Source organism: Pseudorca crassidens, chromosome 2 (assembly GCF_039906515.1).
Source record: "Pseudorca crassidens isolate mPseCra1 chromosome 2, mPseCra1.hap1, whole genome shotgun sequence".
In the NCBI taxonomy this organism is placed as follows: Eukaryota; Metazoa; Chordata; class Mammalia; order Artiodactyla; family Delphinidae; genus Pseudorca; species Pseudorca crassidens.
The window spans coordinates 24,868,538-24,885,932 of NC_090297.1; the positions used below are offsets into that span (position 1 = coordinate 24,868,538).

At 50.4% G+C, this 17,395-nt stretch overlaps 1 protein-coding gene across 2 annotated transcripts; it reads right to left on the minus strand.

The window, feature by feature from the left end:
- Nucleotides 1–15: 15 nt before the first annotated feature.
- PEF1 (penta-EF-hand domain containing 1) lies at nucleotides 16–17,210 on the minus strand. 2 transcript variants are annotated; one of them, XM_067725220.1, is made up of 5 exons: nucleotides 16,870–17,190; nucleotides 7,968–8,286; nucleotides 3,379–3,534; nucleotides 2,755–2,898; nucleotides 16–1,043 (listed from the first exon to the last, which is right to left on the minus strand). In XM_067725220.1, the coding sequence occupies exons 1-5, from the start codon at nucleotides 16,891–16,893 to the stop codon at nucleotides 814–816; spliced, it is 873 nt and encodes a 290-aa protein (XP_067581321.1). In that variant the 5' UTR covers nucleotides 16,894–17,190; the 3' UTR covers nucleotides 16–813. The 2 variants fall into 2 exon arrangements, with proteins under 2 accessions (XP_067581321.1, XP_067581323.1); XM_067725222.1 differs by lacking the exon at nucleotides 2,755–2,898 and having other exon boundaries at nucleotides 16,870–17,210.
- Nucleotides 17,211–17,395: the final 185 nt, after the last annotated feature.

Below are 17,395 nucleotides of genomic sequence, written 5' to 3' on the forward strand. Positions count from 1 at the left end.
CTGTAACTGGGACGGTGTGGTGGAAAATGTGGAACTCCAGAGTTTTATTCTTGTATTGAAGCTTACAGTTGCACCAAACTTTTGGCCCCAAATGAAAACAACCACAAATAAAAAAAAAAAGCATTGGCAGTGGGAGGTAGCAACTTGTCCCCTGGGGACTGAAGCCAAGCAGAGGATGGCAGGCAAGTATGAGGGGTCCAAGCTGCAGAGGGGTAGCCTGGCCAAAGATGCCCAGAGAGCAGACTGCCCAAGCTCCCTGAACAGGCAGCTAGAAGTCAACACACACGGACTTGTGGGGGGTGGAATCCAAGCCGCTGGACCCATGGGCAAATCTCTCACCCTGGTCAGATTCCATTTTGGAGAAACTGGGTTCATCTGACAAGACAGCATGGGTGAGGGAACACAGGTGCTAATGGTTAAAAGGCTGATGAACACTTACCGCTGGCGTCAGGGCACAGAAGGAAAAGCTAGAGTCTGGAGTCAGCTGACTGGACACTAACTCCATTGCAATGACCAGCATCTCTGGCACCTGGCGCAAGGCTGTGCCATTTAAATACTCAGGGATGTAAAAGGACATTCAATTTCCGGTCCTCTCCTAGGTCAGGCCCCTACCTGTGTGGCCTCAGCCCAGGCCCCCACTACCTGGCGGCTATGACGCAGACTCCCAGCCCTCTTTGTGAACAATGCTGAATCAGGCAGGGGAGAATTCTTTTTCTAGGAAGGGCAGGAAATGAAGAGAGGCCCACATGCTTCTCCCACCCTAGGAGCCAGGAAAAGTCCCTTGGTGCACTCCCCACTTTACAGATGGGCTGGTCATAGCATCCGAGAAGCTGTCATGGTGACGAAGTCCTCGAAGCTGAGCCGAATGTTGCCCTGCACAGCTGTGTCCTTCTCCCGGAAGGCCTCAGTCAGCACCTGCAGCTGGGTGCACACCTGGATGAAGCGATCTAGCTGCATGGCAGGACTGGCAGAGCGCGGGCAGTAGCGGGAGATCAGGAGCTGGGTGAACTGGGGGCTCAGATTGTAGCCCATCTGGGACAGAGCTGGAGAGGAGGGGCACACAGAGCAGACACAAAAACCTGCCGTGAGCACCGCCATCAACCAGCTCCACGGAGTACAGCAGTTCAGGAACTTCAAGGGGACTGGCACCAAAGCAGAAACAGGACAGATGTCCCGAGGGGCTGTCCAAAACGGCAGGAGCACACAGGGGCTCTGGATGCTCCCCTGGGCTGGAAGGCCCCCATCCCTCTTTCTCAAAGTCTCTGTTGTCTGTTCAACTAGGGGCCCGCAGGGTCCCAGAATGACACCAGTCTGTCCATGCTCATCTCTGACTCGTCTCTATTACAGACAGGAGCCTGAGCCCCCTCGGGTCACCCTGCCCCGAGCAGACACACATGAGAGGTGGCTCAGCGTGAGGCTATGAGGGCCTGCTCTGGAGTCGAGATTGCCCCTCTGCAAGTTGCTTATTAACCCTTGCTAATCCTCTGTCTTATCATCTCTAAAATTGGGATAATACTTACCTTGTAGGTTCTAGTAAGGATTAAAGGAGGTGATCGTGCAATGGATTTGGTGTAGTGCCTGGCACATAATAAGCACCCAGTAAGTGTTATTTGCTAAAAGTTATAAAATCATCACCATCTCCCCAGGCGAGGCTGCTGGGCAGTTCCAAGCCCACAGCCTCCACGCTGCTCCTCCTGTCCCTCCACCTGGGATGCTTCCTTCTTCCTCTCTGTATAATCTACCAGCTCAGGCTAAAGTCTCAGCTCCCCTTTTGCTATGTGGCCCTTGGGCAAGTCACCTAGACTAAGCCTCAGTTTTCTCACCTGTAAAAGGGTAATAATAAGAGATCCTTCATCTAAGCGTGGGGAATAAGAAGCAGTACCGATCACATGCAGAGAAAGAATGATGTAATATATGAAAAAAGCTTATTACAGTACCTGGCCCATAGCAAGCATTCAATAAATATTAGCTTTCCTGTGATAATATCACCCTTACAAATATCCATCACCGGACCATTACCTGACAACAGAGTAGGTGCTCAGAACAGGTCACCTCCTTTCCCTTCCACCAGGGAGCTCCCCTTCCCCCTGCTCCCGCCCCCAGGCTCCTTAGTCGGATTGAAATCCATGGCCAGGGCGAGGGGCTGGGTTCTGTGGGGAGCCCTTTCTCCCTCTCAGGTGGCAAAGCTCCCCGTCCAGTTCTCATCCCCACACTAACCAACCATCCTCTGGAGTCAGAATTGGAACCAGACCTGGAGCTGTGGCCTCAGGTCATCTTACCCAACTGCAACTTTTAGAGTGGTCTGGGTCCCAAAGCTGGGAATGAGATTGCCTTCTAGTAGGGCTGGCAACAGAAGCCACCTTTCTGAGCCCCTCTACAGGGCTCTTTCCATTCTGCATGCTAGAAACTAGAGAGGAAAGAGCCACACGAGCCACATGGACCAGTCTCAAAGTGCCCTCGGCTGCTGAATTTCCATCCCCAAGGCTCCCTGACAGCTGCGCCTGTCTCACCTAGTGCTGCCAGGAATCCCATCGCCAGAGAGTCCAGCCCCGATCGTTTCCCTGCCCTGGACTGGGCTCACGGCCCAGCCAGGTCACAGAAGGGGTGGGGAGAGGGCCTGTGCTGAGGGCAGCGTTTTGCAGTGCAGTTGGACACGTGGTAGCCAGAGGCTAGAGAGAACCCCTTGCTCTGTCTTAGGGGGCAAAGAGAAACATCCGGCTGTGCCTGTGCGCTGAGTCCCTGCCAGGCCCTCACCTTGCTGCAGCTCTGTGTAGCTAATGGAGCCCGAGCAGTCCCGGTCATACTGCTGGAAGAGGTTCTTCCACTGCTGGATGCACTTCCACAGAGCTGAGAAGCCGTAGACATCAATGTGGCCTGACTTGGTCTTGTCAAACATGTCTTGGGTGGGGGAGGGAAAGAAGGCTTCAAGACTAAGGGCCAAGGGTCCTCAGATACCACTGAGGCTCCCTTCTCCCCAGGCTGGAGTAGGACACTCCACAGAACCACAGGCCTGAGGCCCAGATGCCGGTACCCAAGATGCTCCCTCATCAAGTACGATACCAGCCTCCACCCCTGCCAGAACTGCATCTTCTCCGCAGGCTTGGCAGCCGACCCCCACCCTGCCATCTCCCACCAGGACAGGGAGTCCCATTCTGCAGAATGAGACACTGAGCTGGCCTATGATTCAGCAAGGTCTAGAACTTGAGCAAAGAGCTAACGAAAAGAGCTCTCTAAGGGATCTCACCTTGAACCCAGTTTCCTGTGAGAAATCCTCCCTGGCCAAAAGATTTCTCCTCAGAATGGCCTCCCACCCACCTACCGTCAGACAGGAGGTGGCTCTGCCCCAGCCGGAGCCCATGAGGAAGGGCTAGGACTCACTTATCATCATGAGGCATGTCTCGTCGTTGAACGAGGACCAGTTGGAGTTGACCAGGGCCTGCTTCAGCTCCTTGATGGAGATATAGCCACTGTGATCGGAGTCCACTGACTGGAACCAGGAGTAAGCCTCGGGATCCACATTGGGAGGGGTGCCACCTGCAGGAAGGGGTGCCAACCAGGGGAGTCAGACGCAGGCCTCAAGACCAATCCACAGAAATGCTGGGAAGGGTCAGCCTCAGTGCCCCCCAGCTACCCCAAAAGTCTCACAAATCTGCCTACCCACTCCCTGTCTTCCATCAAGACAACATCCTTACTCTAATGGAAGAGGACCTTCTGTGTAAACTCACGAGTATTTGTGGTTGATTTCTACTCCACAAATCCTTCAGGTTTTTCCTACGGTGCTCCAGCCACTTCTCTAGTTGATTTTAAGTTTCTAAGGAACAAGGACTTGTCCGGCAGATTAAGAATTCTCTGAAAAGGGGGATCATCTCTTCCCCAAAAATGTTTGCTGAGCACCTAACATGCACAGCCCAGAGACAAGCATTTGGAGAGTCAGGCAGCAGGGAGCTCTCTGGGGTGGGAACCAGGTCTGGTCCATCTCTGGCACCAGGAGAGCTGGTATATTCTATCAAGAGCTACCAGAATGTGGGTGGCCACGGAGCTCCACGTCTCTTCCCTCCCCATCACCTCCGATGCCTGTCCCCATCTCCAAACCTCCCTGCAGACATCTGTGACACGTCCTCATCCCACACACCCAAAGAGCTGCCTAGAGCTGCCAGTTCCATACACAGGTGTCAACTCCTCCCTGTTCCTACTGCACCTGCCCTGATTCAGACACCTCTCACCTGACTGCGGAACAAACCCAAAATCCTAACCAAATCCTCATGACAGCGACTCTCCACCACTTAGCACTTGTTGCGGAGTAATCTTTGTAAAATTCCACTGTTCTCACCAATTTCCCCCCACCTCAACTCAAAACTCTTCAAAGGCTCCCCACTGTCTACAAAATAAAGTCCAGCATCCCTAAAACAGCATTCCAGTTTCCCCACAATGTGGTCTACCCCCATCTACCTGTCACTCTATCCCCACTCTGTCCCCCTCCGCCTCTGTTCCAGCCTAGGTGCAGTAAGTAAGACACGTGGTCCTACCCAGACCTTCACAGCTCCCTATGAAGCCTTTACTCACCTCACCAGGTGCTCTCTGTCTCATACCCTCTTCTCCCTCATCTCTTTGCATCCATTTCCCACCCACCCTTCAAAACCCAAATAAAATGCTGCTCCTTCTATAAAGCCTTTCCTCTTCTTCCATCCCTGGACAGGCCTCCTTCCTCTCTCCTTTGTACTCCTCTCTATGGCCCTGATCACTCCACTGTGTACATGTTTTTTCCTACTCTTTCCAGGTTACACTTGGAGCAACTTGTGGGCAAGATCCCAGCCTAACTCATCTCTGAATTCCCAGGGGCTAGCACAGAGCCGGACACAGAAAGGGGAGGTGCTCAATTCATGCTAGAATTGGCCTCCTGGTTCAAGTCCCAACTCTCCCATGTGCGGCCTTGGTTAAGTTATTGAAGTTCTCTGTGTTTCAGTTTTTTTATCTGTGAAATGACAAGCACAACAGCATCTACTTCATAAGGTTATTATAAAGATACAATTAATAAATGAAAACCCTCAGATCAACACCTGGCACTATCCAAGCACTTTATACCTGCTGATTATTAGCGTTGCTGTTGTGGTTCAAACGGCTTTGTGTGTCTGGGAGCTTTATGTGTACGTCAGATGGAAGAAAGGATCATTCATTTGGAAAGACATGCAGGGTGGGCTGGGGGTGAGGGGAGAAGGTGACAGATGAAAGCAGAGAAGCACAGAAGACCGTCTTGGGAAAAAGCCAGAGTTACACAGTATTGGTAAACCTGCTGAGTTGACTGAGGGCTCCTTCACACATGTAAGTATCAGAGACAGCACAGAAACCACTGTCCAGTCCCCAAAGTAAGGCCAGAAGGATAAAGGTTTGCCTGACTGAGGGACTAGTCTGACCTCCTCGGATGGGAAATCCAGACAGGCCCCACCCTCCTTCCTAAAACAGTTGCTGTGCCATGGCGGAGAGGAGGTCACAGCCACAGGCAGGAGAGTCTCTGTAATATGTGGTCTGCGCAGTCAGCATAGAACAGCTCAGGCTCTGGAAGCAAAGAGAGCAAAGATCCTTACTAGCCTGTGTGGTTTAGAGGAATTGTTTCATTCTCTGAGTACTGATTCCCCCATTTCTAAAATGGACCTACTTCCCAGGGTTGTTGTGATGATTAAATGAGATAACAGCAAAATAAAGTTTTCACAGAGGGCCTGGAACGTGTGCAGTCACATTTTCGCGGAGGAAGGCCTATTTAAACTGGGTCTGAAAGGATGATTAAGAGTTACGATGGGGAAAAGAAAAAGCATGTGGCAAAGGCACAGAGTGTGTTCAGAGTACTCCAAGGGGTCTGGGGTTGATGGGAGAGAGGGTCTGGAAAGGCCCGTTGGGAATCGAGTGCCCTTAGGATCTTCCCTGTGGGCAATGAGGCACCTTTAAGGGTCAAACCTCTCTTGCAGAGCATGGTGTTCAACATTTAGACCCTGTATTCAGCGGGGTTAAGTTAGTGGGGCCTCCAGGTGACTCCACTGCAGGCGATATACGGATCATACTTTAAGAAGCACTGCTCCAGGGACTTCCCTGGTGGCCCAGTGGCTAAGACTCCGCGCTCCCAACCCAAGGGGCCCGGGTTTGATCCCTGGTCAGGGAACTAGATCCCACACGCATGTCACAATTGAAAAAAAAGATCCTGCACGCTGCGACGAAGATACCCTGTGCCGCGACTAAGACCTAGCACAGCCAAATAAATAAATATTTTTTAAAAAAAGAAAAAGAAGCACTGCTCCAGGGGCTCACGGGCGGCACTGGAGAGGAGAGAGGAAGCTGCAGAGGGTGAGCAGTTAAGAGACTAAAGCACATTTCTCCTCTCCACTGCAGCCCCATTATCTCTGGCCTTAGGCCCTGGAGGGATAAGCCTCACAGCCAGGGGTTTCTTTCCCTGCAGTGACCTCATGTAGGCTCCGAAACAAAATTTTAAAAGGAGGAGGAAATCCACCAGGAAGCTTCTGAGCTGAAAGCAAACAGCCAGCAGCCCCAGCTCTGATAAGATAAATGCCACTGGCTCACAGTGTTTAGAACCCCCAAGGTCTGAGCCTCTTCCTCGGCCACCTGCTGGGTGTGTATGCTAAGATGCTACAGCTTCCCAGCAGCACCATTCCCTGGAGGCCCTTCAGGTGCACCAGAATGGTTCCAGGCTGCCTCGCTGCTGGTGTGGTCTCCTGGGAACAAGCACTGCGAAGAGGCTGATTGAATGAGCCTGGGAGGACACAGGGGTCTGGGATCTCACCTTCCCCAACCCCGTCTGAAATCATTCAGAAATCTTCACTGAGCTTGAAGCCCCACCTAAGATTCTCTGCCTCCACTGAGCTGCCAAGCCCCCTCCCCAGCCCCCATTTGTCCAGTACCTCAGCTTTACAGTCTCTGCTCTTTATCCTTCCCCTATCTCATCCCATCACTCTCCTGCCTGCCTCGGCATCTTTCAGTGGTACGGCCCTTGCCATATCTGCTATCACATTAAATGCCACATACCTCGTTGCTGAGAATGCTCCAGAATGAGTCCTCTCACAGAACTCTGTTTACTAAGCCCCTCCCATTTGCCATACCCTGTGCCCAGCGTTTACCTGCAACTTCTCATTTAATCTTTATTAACAAACTTGTGAGGTAGTGACATTTACACATTTTACAGATGTGGACACTGAGGCTTAACGAGATGACGTCATTTGGTCAGGTCAGTAAGTGATCTGATCTCAAGAGCCCAAGCTTTCAACAACTATGCTATCTTACCTTTCTACATATAGCAGTCAGTCTCTCTTACACAGAAATGGGGTTTCTCCCCACGGTAGACTGTAGTATTATCTCCAATCATTTGCTAATCCACTCCCTCCCCTGCTTCCCTGCAAGAGCATGGTACATCCTCTCCACTGCCTGACGGCCTGCAGAGCCCCTCCAGTGAGAGGAGTATCCATTCCCATCCTATTGATGTCAGGCTTGACCAGAGGATGTGGTTTGGCCAATAAACGTGAGTGGAAGAGGTATAAACTACTTCAAAGCAGAAGCTTTAGGGGACATCGTGCATTCCTGCTAGCTCTCTTACTCTTTTTGTCTGCCACAAAAACAGTATATCCCAAATAGGGGCTGCTCCTCCAGCCTGGATCCTGGAAAGGAAAGACACGTGGAGCAGAACTTCAGCAGCCAAGCCTGCAGCTGCCGACATGTAACCAAGAGTAAATAAGTGTGAGTAAGGAACAGAAATAAACATTTGCCACTGTAAGCCAGAGATTTAGGAGTTGTTACCACAGCAAAGCTAACTAACAGACTTCTCATTCTACTAATGCAAGCTAAGCTAGAGACAAGATGCTAAGGTGCCGGAGACCAGGCTGCCTACACATCCACAAGGAGGGCAAGGAAGGGCCCTAGATAACTCAGAACAAGGTCAGAGGCACTTGGAGTCCAAGGTCCCTACTTACCTGGAGGAGGTGTTCCCTGTCCATAAGGCCCGGGATGCTGGGCACCATAGGAATTTGGAGGTGGTGGTCCATAGGGGCCCCCTGGGGCCGCACCACCATACGGTCCTCCTGGAGTTCCAGAAGGGAGCCCCCCAGGGTTGGGGTGTGCATAGGGCCCTCCACCAGCTGGTGGTCCGTAAGGCCCTCCAGGGGCAGGACCTCCTCCATATCCGCCACCAGGGGGTACCCCGCTAGCATACTGCCCTCCAGCATGGGGGAGTCCGGGGTAGTAGCTACCCGGAGGGGCTCCGGGTGCTTGTCCTCCAGCTCCTGGGCAGCCCTGCAAGAAGAGCAAGATATCAGTCAGAATGACAGGGCCAGAAACCAGCCACAGTATGGAACTTTACAGTTATAAGGCACTGCCACTGCCTTTCTTTCAACTGATCCTATAGGCTGAACTGGACTGGAATCATGACCCCATTGCTCAGATGGGGAACCTGAGGCTTCTGGAGGAGATACAACTTACCCAAGGTCACACTGCCACTGACCTGCAGAGGTAGGGCTGGAACCCTGCCCTCCTGGCTGCCCTTCCCTGCACACCAAGGGGCTCCACAGGGGCTGGTATCATGTCTGGTTTGCCACTTTATCCCTTTATCCCCAGCCCCCAGTGCAGAACAGATGCTCAATACATATTTATTGTATGAATGAGTGGGAAATTAATCAAACTGAATTCCAAATCCACCCCTGTGGTACCCCCATCTCTATCCGCAGAATTCACAGTGCAAATGTGATCTCCAGCCCATGCCCCTGACCCTCTTCAGTCACAAATGATGTATCTAGAGCACGGATTCATCCACAGCATGTCTTCCTTACCCTACTCTAGCTCATGATGCAAAACCATTTCCCCAGCCTCATTCATGGCTCTGTGAGACAGGTAGGCAAGACCCTATTCCTAAGGCAATATAGCCCATGGTTAAGAGTGAAAAAGACCAGTTCAAGCTTGCGGTCTGCCACTTACTAACTGGTCTAATGACTTACCCTCTCTAAGCCTAAATATCCTTGGCTCTAAGAGTGCCTGCCTACCTCCAGGTTAGTATGTGAATGAAATGAGGCCGGTCACGTAAAGGGCTCTGACACAGGCCCTCGCACAAAGTAAGCACTCAATACCCAGTAACTACTAACAGTAGGACTCTTCTATGGAGGAGGAAACTCAAGTCCAGAAAAATCACACAACAACCGTGTGGAGGGGCTGGGGCCAGAATCCAGGTCTCCTGGCTGCTAAGCCCAGGCCATGTAAACAGTAGAGCATACATGGGAGCACTCCTCCCTCTCTTGTCCCTGTCCCCACGCCACTAGCCAGGGATCCCTGAGGCTCAGAGTGTTCGGCTCCATCTCCCTAAATGGCCTAGTGGACCACAGCCTCCACACATCTGCAGTGAGCTCAAGGGCACAGAGAGCAACTGCGCCCGGCTCCGAGCATTGTGAGGACGGTACCATCTGGACACGTTTTAGATCAACCTGTAAGGCACACCGGTGGCCTAGCCAGTACGAGCCTGGATTTCCTCTTTTAATTGCGTTTGATAGCTTCCAGGACAGTTACCCTCAAGGCTAAGGCCAAAGTCACACTTCATCTCAAGAGAGTCTGCTTGCTCGGGGAGGAGAGGCTTCTTGAGGGAGGGCAGGAAGCACGCCCTTCCACCTTCCCCACTCAGCATCGTGGACCCTCTTCTGCCCTGGAAGCTGCCACAGCTCGTAGCAAGACTCCTTCACAGATAATGAAGTCACAGGCAAATCTCAATTCAAAACTCTGCTCTCATCAGCTGAGCTCATGCCCATGGGTCAGTGGCCTGTTTCCTCACAAGTAAAATATAATAATCCCTTCCTCACTGAATTGTTCTGCAGACTACAAGAAATGTATACAGCAGAATTTTGTTAGTTAAATTTTTAGCTAAAGAACCCCATCCGCCCCCCCCTTTTTTTTTGGCCACGCGGCTTGCAGGATGTTAGTTCCCCAACCAGGGACTGAACCCGGGCTATGGCAGTGAAGGCGCCGAATCCTAACCACTGGATCACCAGGGAATTCCCTAAAGAACCTTTTGATGAATAAAAATATTTAAAAACTGGCAAGAGAAAGTTGCTCTGGTTGGAGGTGGGAGTCCCAGAGCCCTGACCACATAGGCCCCTCCCCTGCTAGGCTGTGAGTGAGCCCTGCAGAAACCCCCCAGTGATTCAAAAGGCAGTTTGAAAACCATTAATACAAGAAACAGTTCTTACAACAGCGTCCAGCATAAATCGTAGCTCTACTGTTATATTAATTATTATTATTGCTATCAGCAAAGCCCTAGGCCAGGTAAACTCTTGGGGCGGGGGATGTGTATAAAGGAGAGTGAAATGTTCAAAGCAGCTCAGTTAATAGGAGAGGCACTGAAACACACTCTGTAACATTTAACAAAACAGCATAAGGAAACAGGTGTTTAAAATGGACACATAAGCCATGTGCCATGGGACCACAAAGGAGAGTGAAACCGGGGAGGGTTTCCAGGAGAAAGCAGCATTTGGATTAGGACTTAAAGAATAAAGACTCCCAAGGGAGCTGGAGAGGTGTGATGGGAGAGGTGCCCAGAAGACCTCTTCAACCTAACCCCTTCAGTTTACAGACGGGAAACTAAGGCCAGGTGAGGGGAAGAGACTGGCTTAAGAAACACTGTGAGCTGAAGGCGGAGGCAGATCACTCCCTGTCCATATCCCAGTCCACTGACTCCCACCATCTCCTGCCAGGGTGCTCTTTCCTTAAGCGACAGGGCACAGGATTCCAGTGTAGGCTAGATAAGGGGATGGGGACTCTGCAGAGTCTGGGCACACCCGAAGAACAGGCTGGACACCAAGCCAGGAAGTTGCTGCTCCACAAGAAGTCGTGTGAGCAAAGCCATCAACTAACTGTTCCTGGCTTACGACACCTGAGGCACAGCCCTTCCCCCAGGAAACAACCCCACGACAACCAAGCTAGTGCTGCCGGCCGGTCTTCTGACCTTGGTCCTATCACAATCCAGGGGTCTGGTGCAGCCTGGCCGCAACTAAACCCTTTCCTTTCTGCCCTGCATTAAAGCCCTTACGTGTACAGTTTACAAAGCACTTTCACATACATACAAATGCTACTGGCAAAATTCTGCCAACAATCCTCCAACAGAAAAAAGGAAGGTATTAGTAGGCCTATTTTCAGATGAAGAAACTGAGGTGCACAACTGTAAAAAGACTTCATTCATTCAGCAAGCATTTACAGAGCAACAATGTTGTGTTAGGCTCTGTGCTAGGCCAGGGGACACGAAACTAAACAGGGCCTGGCCTTGAGGAGCCCCAGATAATTATGATACAATCTGATCAGTGTCATCAGAAAAATCTACTTAAATGCTATTAAGAAGGCATGGGCAGAGGAATTGTTTCTGTTTGTCAAATGATAAATGAGCAATCAAATTAACACATGTAGGCAGTGGGTCAAGGAAGGCTTCCTGGAAGAGGCAGGAGTAATACTGGAACTGGCACTGAAGGATACACAGGCATTCTCCAAAAGGAAGGCAGTAAAGGACATTCCAGACGGAAGAAGAAAGACAAACGCACAGACCTATGAGTGAGCATGGAGTAGTCAGGGAGTGGGCTAAAAAGCAGGGGGCTGGGGCAAGAACACAGAGTGAACTCAGAAAGGCAGCTCTTTACATGCTCCTTATCACCTGTCCTGCTGCATTTCAGTTAGCTGGTGCATCTTAGAGCAGTTTCTCTCTGTCACACAGCAGTGAGCTCCCCAGGGGCAGACAGTGGGCCTCATTGATCACGGTAGCCCAGGGTCCAGCACAGAGCCTGGCACCGGCAAGCCGCCATAAAAATGTGAACAAATGAATACCACTCAAAAGATTTGGAGCTTTATGCCGGAGGAAACAGAGCGCTACAGAAGGGTTTCCAACAGGGAAGAAACGTGATCGGGCGTTGTTTAGAGAACTAAGCAGCGTTGGGTGTGAAGGATGAACTAGTGGGGGAGACGGCAGCCCAGGTGCTGGACAGGCAGGGCTTGAACCAGACAGCAGACTCAGAGAGAATGGGATGGATTCTGAAGCTATTTCAGAGATAGACTAGACATGACTTGGCAACTAATTAGGTTAGAGAAGCGATGGAGGGGGCAGTGAAGAAAGGGAAGTGTTTAGAATGACTCAGGTTTCTAGCTTGCACCAGAGGGGGAAGAGAGTAAAACCACAAGAATCCAGGCTGGGGAAGAGGGTTCCCAGGGACACTGAGTTGTTAGTAAATGTCTGAACCAGAAATGAAAACCAGAGTCCCTGATTCCATGTTCTTTTATACTACTCCATGCCATTTGCCAACCCTCTGAAGAGTTTTTCCAAGAGCATTTCTTGCTGATAAACACAAGATTGTCAAAAAAAAAAAAAAAAAAAAAAAGACAGGAAGAGTTCAGCAATCATGGTTTCCAAAACCTTACAGAAAACTAACCCTAGGTCTTTACTGATTGCAAATTACATTTGATAAATTTGGATGGGGGGAAGGGGCAATTAACATTTTATTAAGGCTCTCACTGATCCTCAGTCCTATGAGGTAAGTGCTATGATCCCCATTTTACAGATGAGAAAATTAAGGTGCAGAGTTTAATCATGTGCCTGTGATGACGCAGCTAGAACTGGTAAGCTTCAAAACAGGGTCTGCATGACTCCACCACTCTACCCTCTTCTGGGTGTTCACCAATAAATGAGTGAGTGTCTACCACATGCTAGTGCCAGAGACTGTCCTAAATATATGTGTCAGATATGATGGATTTCTACAGTGGAAGGGGTTGAAGGGGAAAGGGTTGGATTAGGTCATCTTTCAGAGGCTTCAAGCCCAGAAATTAGGGAGACTCAGAAGAATCTTATTCTGTTTTCACCCCCGCACCTAGACCCAATTCGAGAGCCACAGTATTGTAAGAGACCCCAAAGACCTCCCAGTCCAACCTCTCAGTCGATGATGGAATCTCTGCAGCACCATCTGGAATCTCTGTTTACCTTCCCGCAAGTGGTGGGGAGTTCACCCCCTCCCAAATAACCCACTCAGAAAGTCTTACATTTTCTTTTGGCTCTGAGGGCTCATTCTTCTACCCCAAGACCCTTGTGAAGCCCAGAGGTGTCAAAGTTTGGTCCATGCTGAGTACTGAGGGGAAACACAAGCCTGTGCTCTGGAGCTAGCCCCCAGCCCGCTGGAGGAGGTTAGAGCCCATTCTAAGGGGTTAAACAATCACAAGACTACAGAAGGAGTGGTCTGGGCATTCACCAGCAGAACCTCTTAAAATATTTCAAGGCCAGAAATCTGCAGCCAATAAACAGCGAGCCAAGAACTGTCCCAAGACTTCAATTACCACCTCTGTGCTGACACTCCAAAATCTTTCTCTCCAGCTTCATCTCTCATGAGCTGCAGACCTCATATCCAACAACCTCCTGGACCTTCCAAATCTATTCCTCCTTCTGTGTTCCCACTGCAGTGAAGGGAAACCCTGATGCCCTCCTGGACACCTCCTCTTTCCTTTCCTCCGTCACCTCAATTAGGCACCAAGTTTTCTCACTTCCACCTCCCAGCTCCATGTTCACCAGGTCACTGTTCTCTCACCTAGATTACTTCAACAGCTTTGAAACTGGTCTTCCTGCCTTGTCTCTCCTGCTTCAACACCCCGTGACAGTGCCCCACGGTCACAGCTCAAAGCACGAATGGGAGAAAACTCTTCAGGAGCTCCCCAACAACTCTCAGGATGAAGTCCACACTCCTCAAAAAGGCACATAATGCCCTTTAGGATCTGGTCCTTGCTTGCCTTTCTGGTCTTGTTACCCTTTCCCCCGCTCCTCTTCACTACAACTAGACTGATCTCCTTAAATTCTTCCAAAATACTGGGCTCTCTTACTTGCTTCCGGGCTTTGTGAATACTATTCCCTCCACTGGAATACCATGGCTTTCTTCACCCAGCTAACTCCTACTGGAGATTCGGTTTTTGGCTTAAATGTCACCTCCTTTAACAAGACTTCCTTCCCTCAAGACTAAGTTAGGGGTCCCTCCTGTGCTGGCCTGACGCTTACTCCCATTTAATACTCATCGCACAGATTCTACAACGTACGTGTCTGTATCACTCTTCCCCTTGGAGTATTTACTATATGCCAAAACACCATATCAAGCACTTTATGTGGATTATCTCATTTAATCTTTGCAGTAACCCTTGAGGTAGGTACTCTTATCACCCCATTTTTAAAAAGGGGGAAACCGAGCCTCAGACTTCTGCAAGAAATTTCTGCAAGGAAATGGCAGAGCAAGGATTTGAAGCCAAATCTCGCTGGCCTCAGAGACCAAGCTCTTAAGCACTGAAATCCATCAGGCTGGCTCCCCCACAGGAACAAAGGGTACTTGAGTTTTACTCCTCCAACACCCAGTCCATGCTTGAGGACCCTGGGGCAGGATGCAGCAGAAAATTACAGGAGTTTTGACTCCTAACAAGAGGCTGGAATCCTCCAGGGCTATGTACTGGGTGGAGGGGAGGCAGCACTGACTAAGCCTTTGGATGCTTTCAGACAACCCACTTCCTTTCTTGGAACACTGTGGACCAGGAGCTGGATAGGAGGAACGAAGAAGGTATGATGGGAGACAAGCATTTCTTCCTCTACTAGAGACACATTCCTCTCTGTGCTCCTTTTCAACATTTCACTGAGCATAAGCCCAGGCAGCACGGCATGATAACAGTGACCCCAGCAGCAAGAGCTATGCCACCACGCTCTGGCACACACTAGGTATCAGCAATGCGCCAAGCTCCCTACAGGCTTTATCATATTTCATCCTCTTTTCAGCCCTATGAAGTACTATTCCTCCCTCTTTACAAGTGAAGAAACCGAGGCTCAGAGCCCTTAGATGATTTGTCCAAGGGTGTATAACTATTAAATAGAATTAGGATTCTAGCCCAGTTCTGTCTAACCTGGAAGTTCAGGCTCTTAATTTCCAAGTCACTGCTTCTAGGATGCATACAAATTGTCTCCAAAAGCTTATTAAAATGTAGATGCATGGGCCTTTCCTGGGTACAGAACAGGTCTGAGGTGGAACCCCAAAATGTGCTTTTTTAACAAGCTCCTAGGTGATTCTGATGTAGACCATCCACTGAGAAACAAAGTACTATGGCAATGTTTTCCCAAACTGTGTTCCTCAAGAATACCAGTGTCACCAACATATGACCAGACTTATGTCATATAAGTGGGGTGGGGGGTTCCATAGTTAAGTAAGTTTAAGAAACACTTCATATTCTATCCCTCTCTGGCAAATTTTGCCTCTCTGGCAAATTTACAATGTCTATTAACAAATTAAGAATTCTGAGATGGCCTGTGGTTAACAGGTTAACAAAACTCATTAAGCTGTATTTAACAGTGTATTTCCCAAAGTTATTTAACCACAGAATACTCCTTTATTAGCAATACTTACTAACATTCACAAGCCTCAGCAAATGCAGCTGAGCTTGGGAAACACTGCTAGGTTATACTTCCTCCTAACCCCAGCCCAGGCTGGCCTCTCTCCTTCCTGCCTCTGCTAAGTATGCAATGACAGAAACTCTAAGTTCTAGCATGGGCACTCCCTCACTTGCCATGTGTGACCTTGGGCAAGCCACTTAACCTCTTTGGGCTTATTCCTCAGCTATAAATTGGGGGAATAATCCCTGCTAGCCTGCTTACAGAGCCTTCATGATTGAGATAACGGATGTCCAAATACTGTGTGCAAAAACTGTACAGGGCTGCACTCCCTACGAGGGCTCTTGCCACATCTTCTGATATGTGATTACCCTCAGCCCAGCGCTTAGCAATATCCCATGGGACCTCGTTTTCCAATTTTTCCTGCATGGGTTTTATCTCCTAAATTAGTGTGATCTTAGGCAACTCAGGAGCCCTCTCTGAGCTAAAACGAAGGGACTCTTCTGAGGGCCCTTCCAGCACTGGCCTTCAAGGAATCTAGTAAAAATCAAAGTACTAAAAGGTAACACCTGTCACACTCTTCATAGTACCAAACGCTTTACAAGCATCACTCCATTACTCTTCATAACAGCTCTATGAAGTAGATCCTATTATTTGGCCCTATTTTACAGAGGAGGAAACTTCAGCTCAGAAAGGGCTCAATGGCTCAAAACTATTTAAGTGATGGAGCCAAGGTGTGAACCTTCCTCTGACTCCAGACTGCACTTCACTACTCTAACGCTCTTGTTAGCCAACAACGGATTCTGGCCACAGAATCGCCTTGCTGTGGTGTTCTTGCCTGGATCAAGATGGGCTGGCAAGTGGGGAAAAGGCATTTGCTGACAGCTCCGGGCTCTGCTGCCTAACTGCCTGGTGACTTCAAATAAATTCCATGTCTCCTTGGGTTTCGCTTTCCTGTGTGTGAAATGGAAGTGTTGGACTCAGTCAGTAGTCGAACAAGCTCGTTTGCGCAGCCTGCTAAACCCACAGGTTCTCCTGATTATTCAGATGCAGTACGTCAAGGGTGTACTTTTATCAACTCCCCAAAAGATACCGACAGAACCAGTGCTCTAAACGTTCTGTTGGCGTTGATGACCCCGCCTGTGGCCCCAGCGGGATCCTGGGAAAATATGGGGCCCAGGCCAAGCCCAGTCTGACTCTGTGGGGTCCAAGAACCCCAAATCTTCCCGTGCACGACGTCAAAGGGGGCGCGACACGACCTCCCAGACGTGCAGTCCTGCGTGACGTGAGCCAGGCGCGACCGACCATCCCTTTTCCCTTCTCTCCTGCGCGAAACCTCGTTGAAGCCAACCTCAGCGTGGGAAAGGCGCGGAGGAGGCGGGGAGAAAGAGAAGCAAGGGATCCCGGGCCTGGACTTGGCGAGGCACCCACTTGGATTCGCCCGCCCCTCACACACTCACCTGCCCGTAGGGGTAGCTGGCCATGGCGACTCTGACGTCTCACGTCGCCGTGGGGCGGGACTTTCCGTCTCAAACCCACCTCCTCCTGGGCGTGGGGGCGGGACCTATTCTGATTGGATGTCCGCAACTACCAATCCTAGGCGCATGGGTCGACGGAAGTGACGCTATAGGGCGGCGATTTGGTGCCTCCCAGAGACGCCAGAGAAGCTAAGGATCCGGAGGCGTTCCCAGAAATCTTCTTCGCTGTACTGGCGCACCTGTTCCTCTTTTTCCTGCCCTAGAGTAGGCTCCAGGGCTGGTCGGGCCCGGGTATTTAGGGCGAAGCTTGGGTGGTGTGTTGCAGCGGTGGCCATGTTTTAACCTGGCAAATGGGACGCGTGATAGTGGCGTAGTTGCTGTCGTCACTCAAAGTTTCCAGCTGAGGAAGGCCCAGGCGGTTACCGTGACGACGGGGAACAGATGGAGGCCTCCGGGGAAGGCTAGAGGCAAGGGCGAGAAGTTACTGCGTTCTAATGTCAGGCACCAC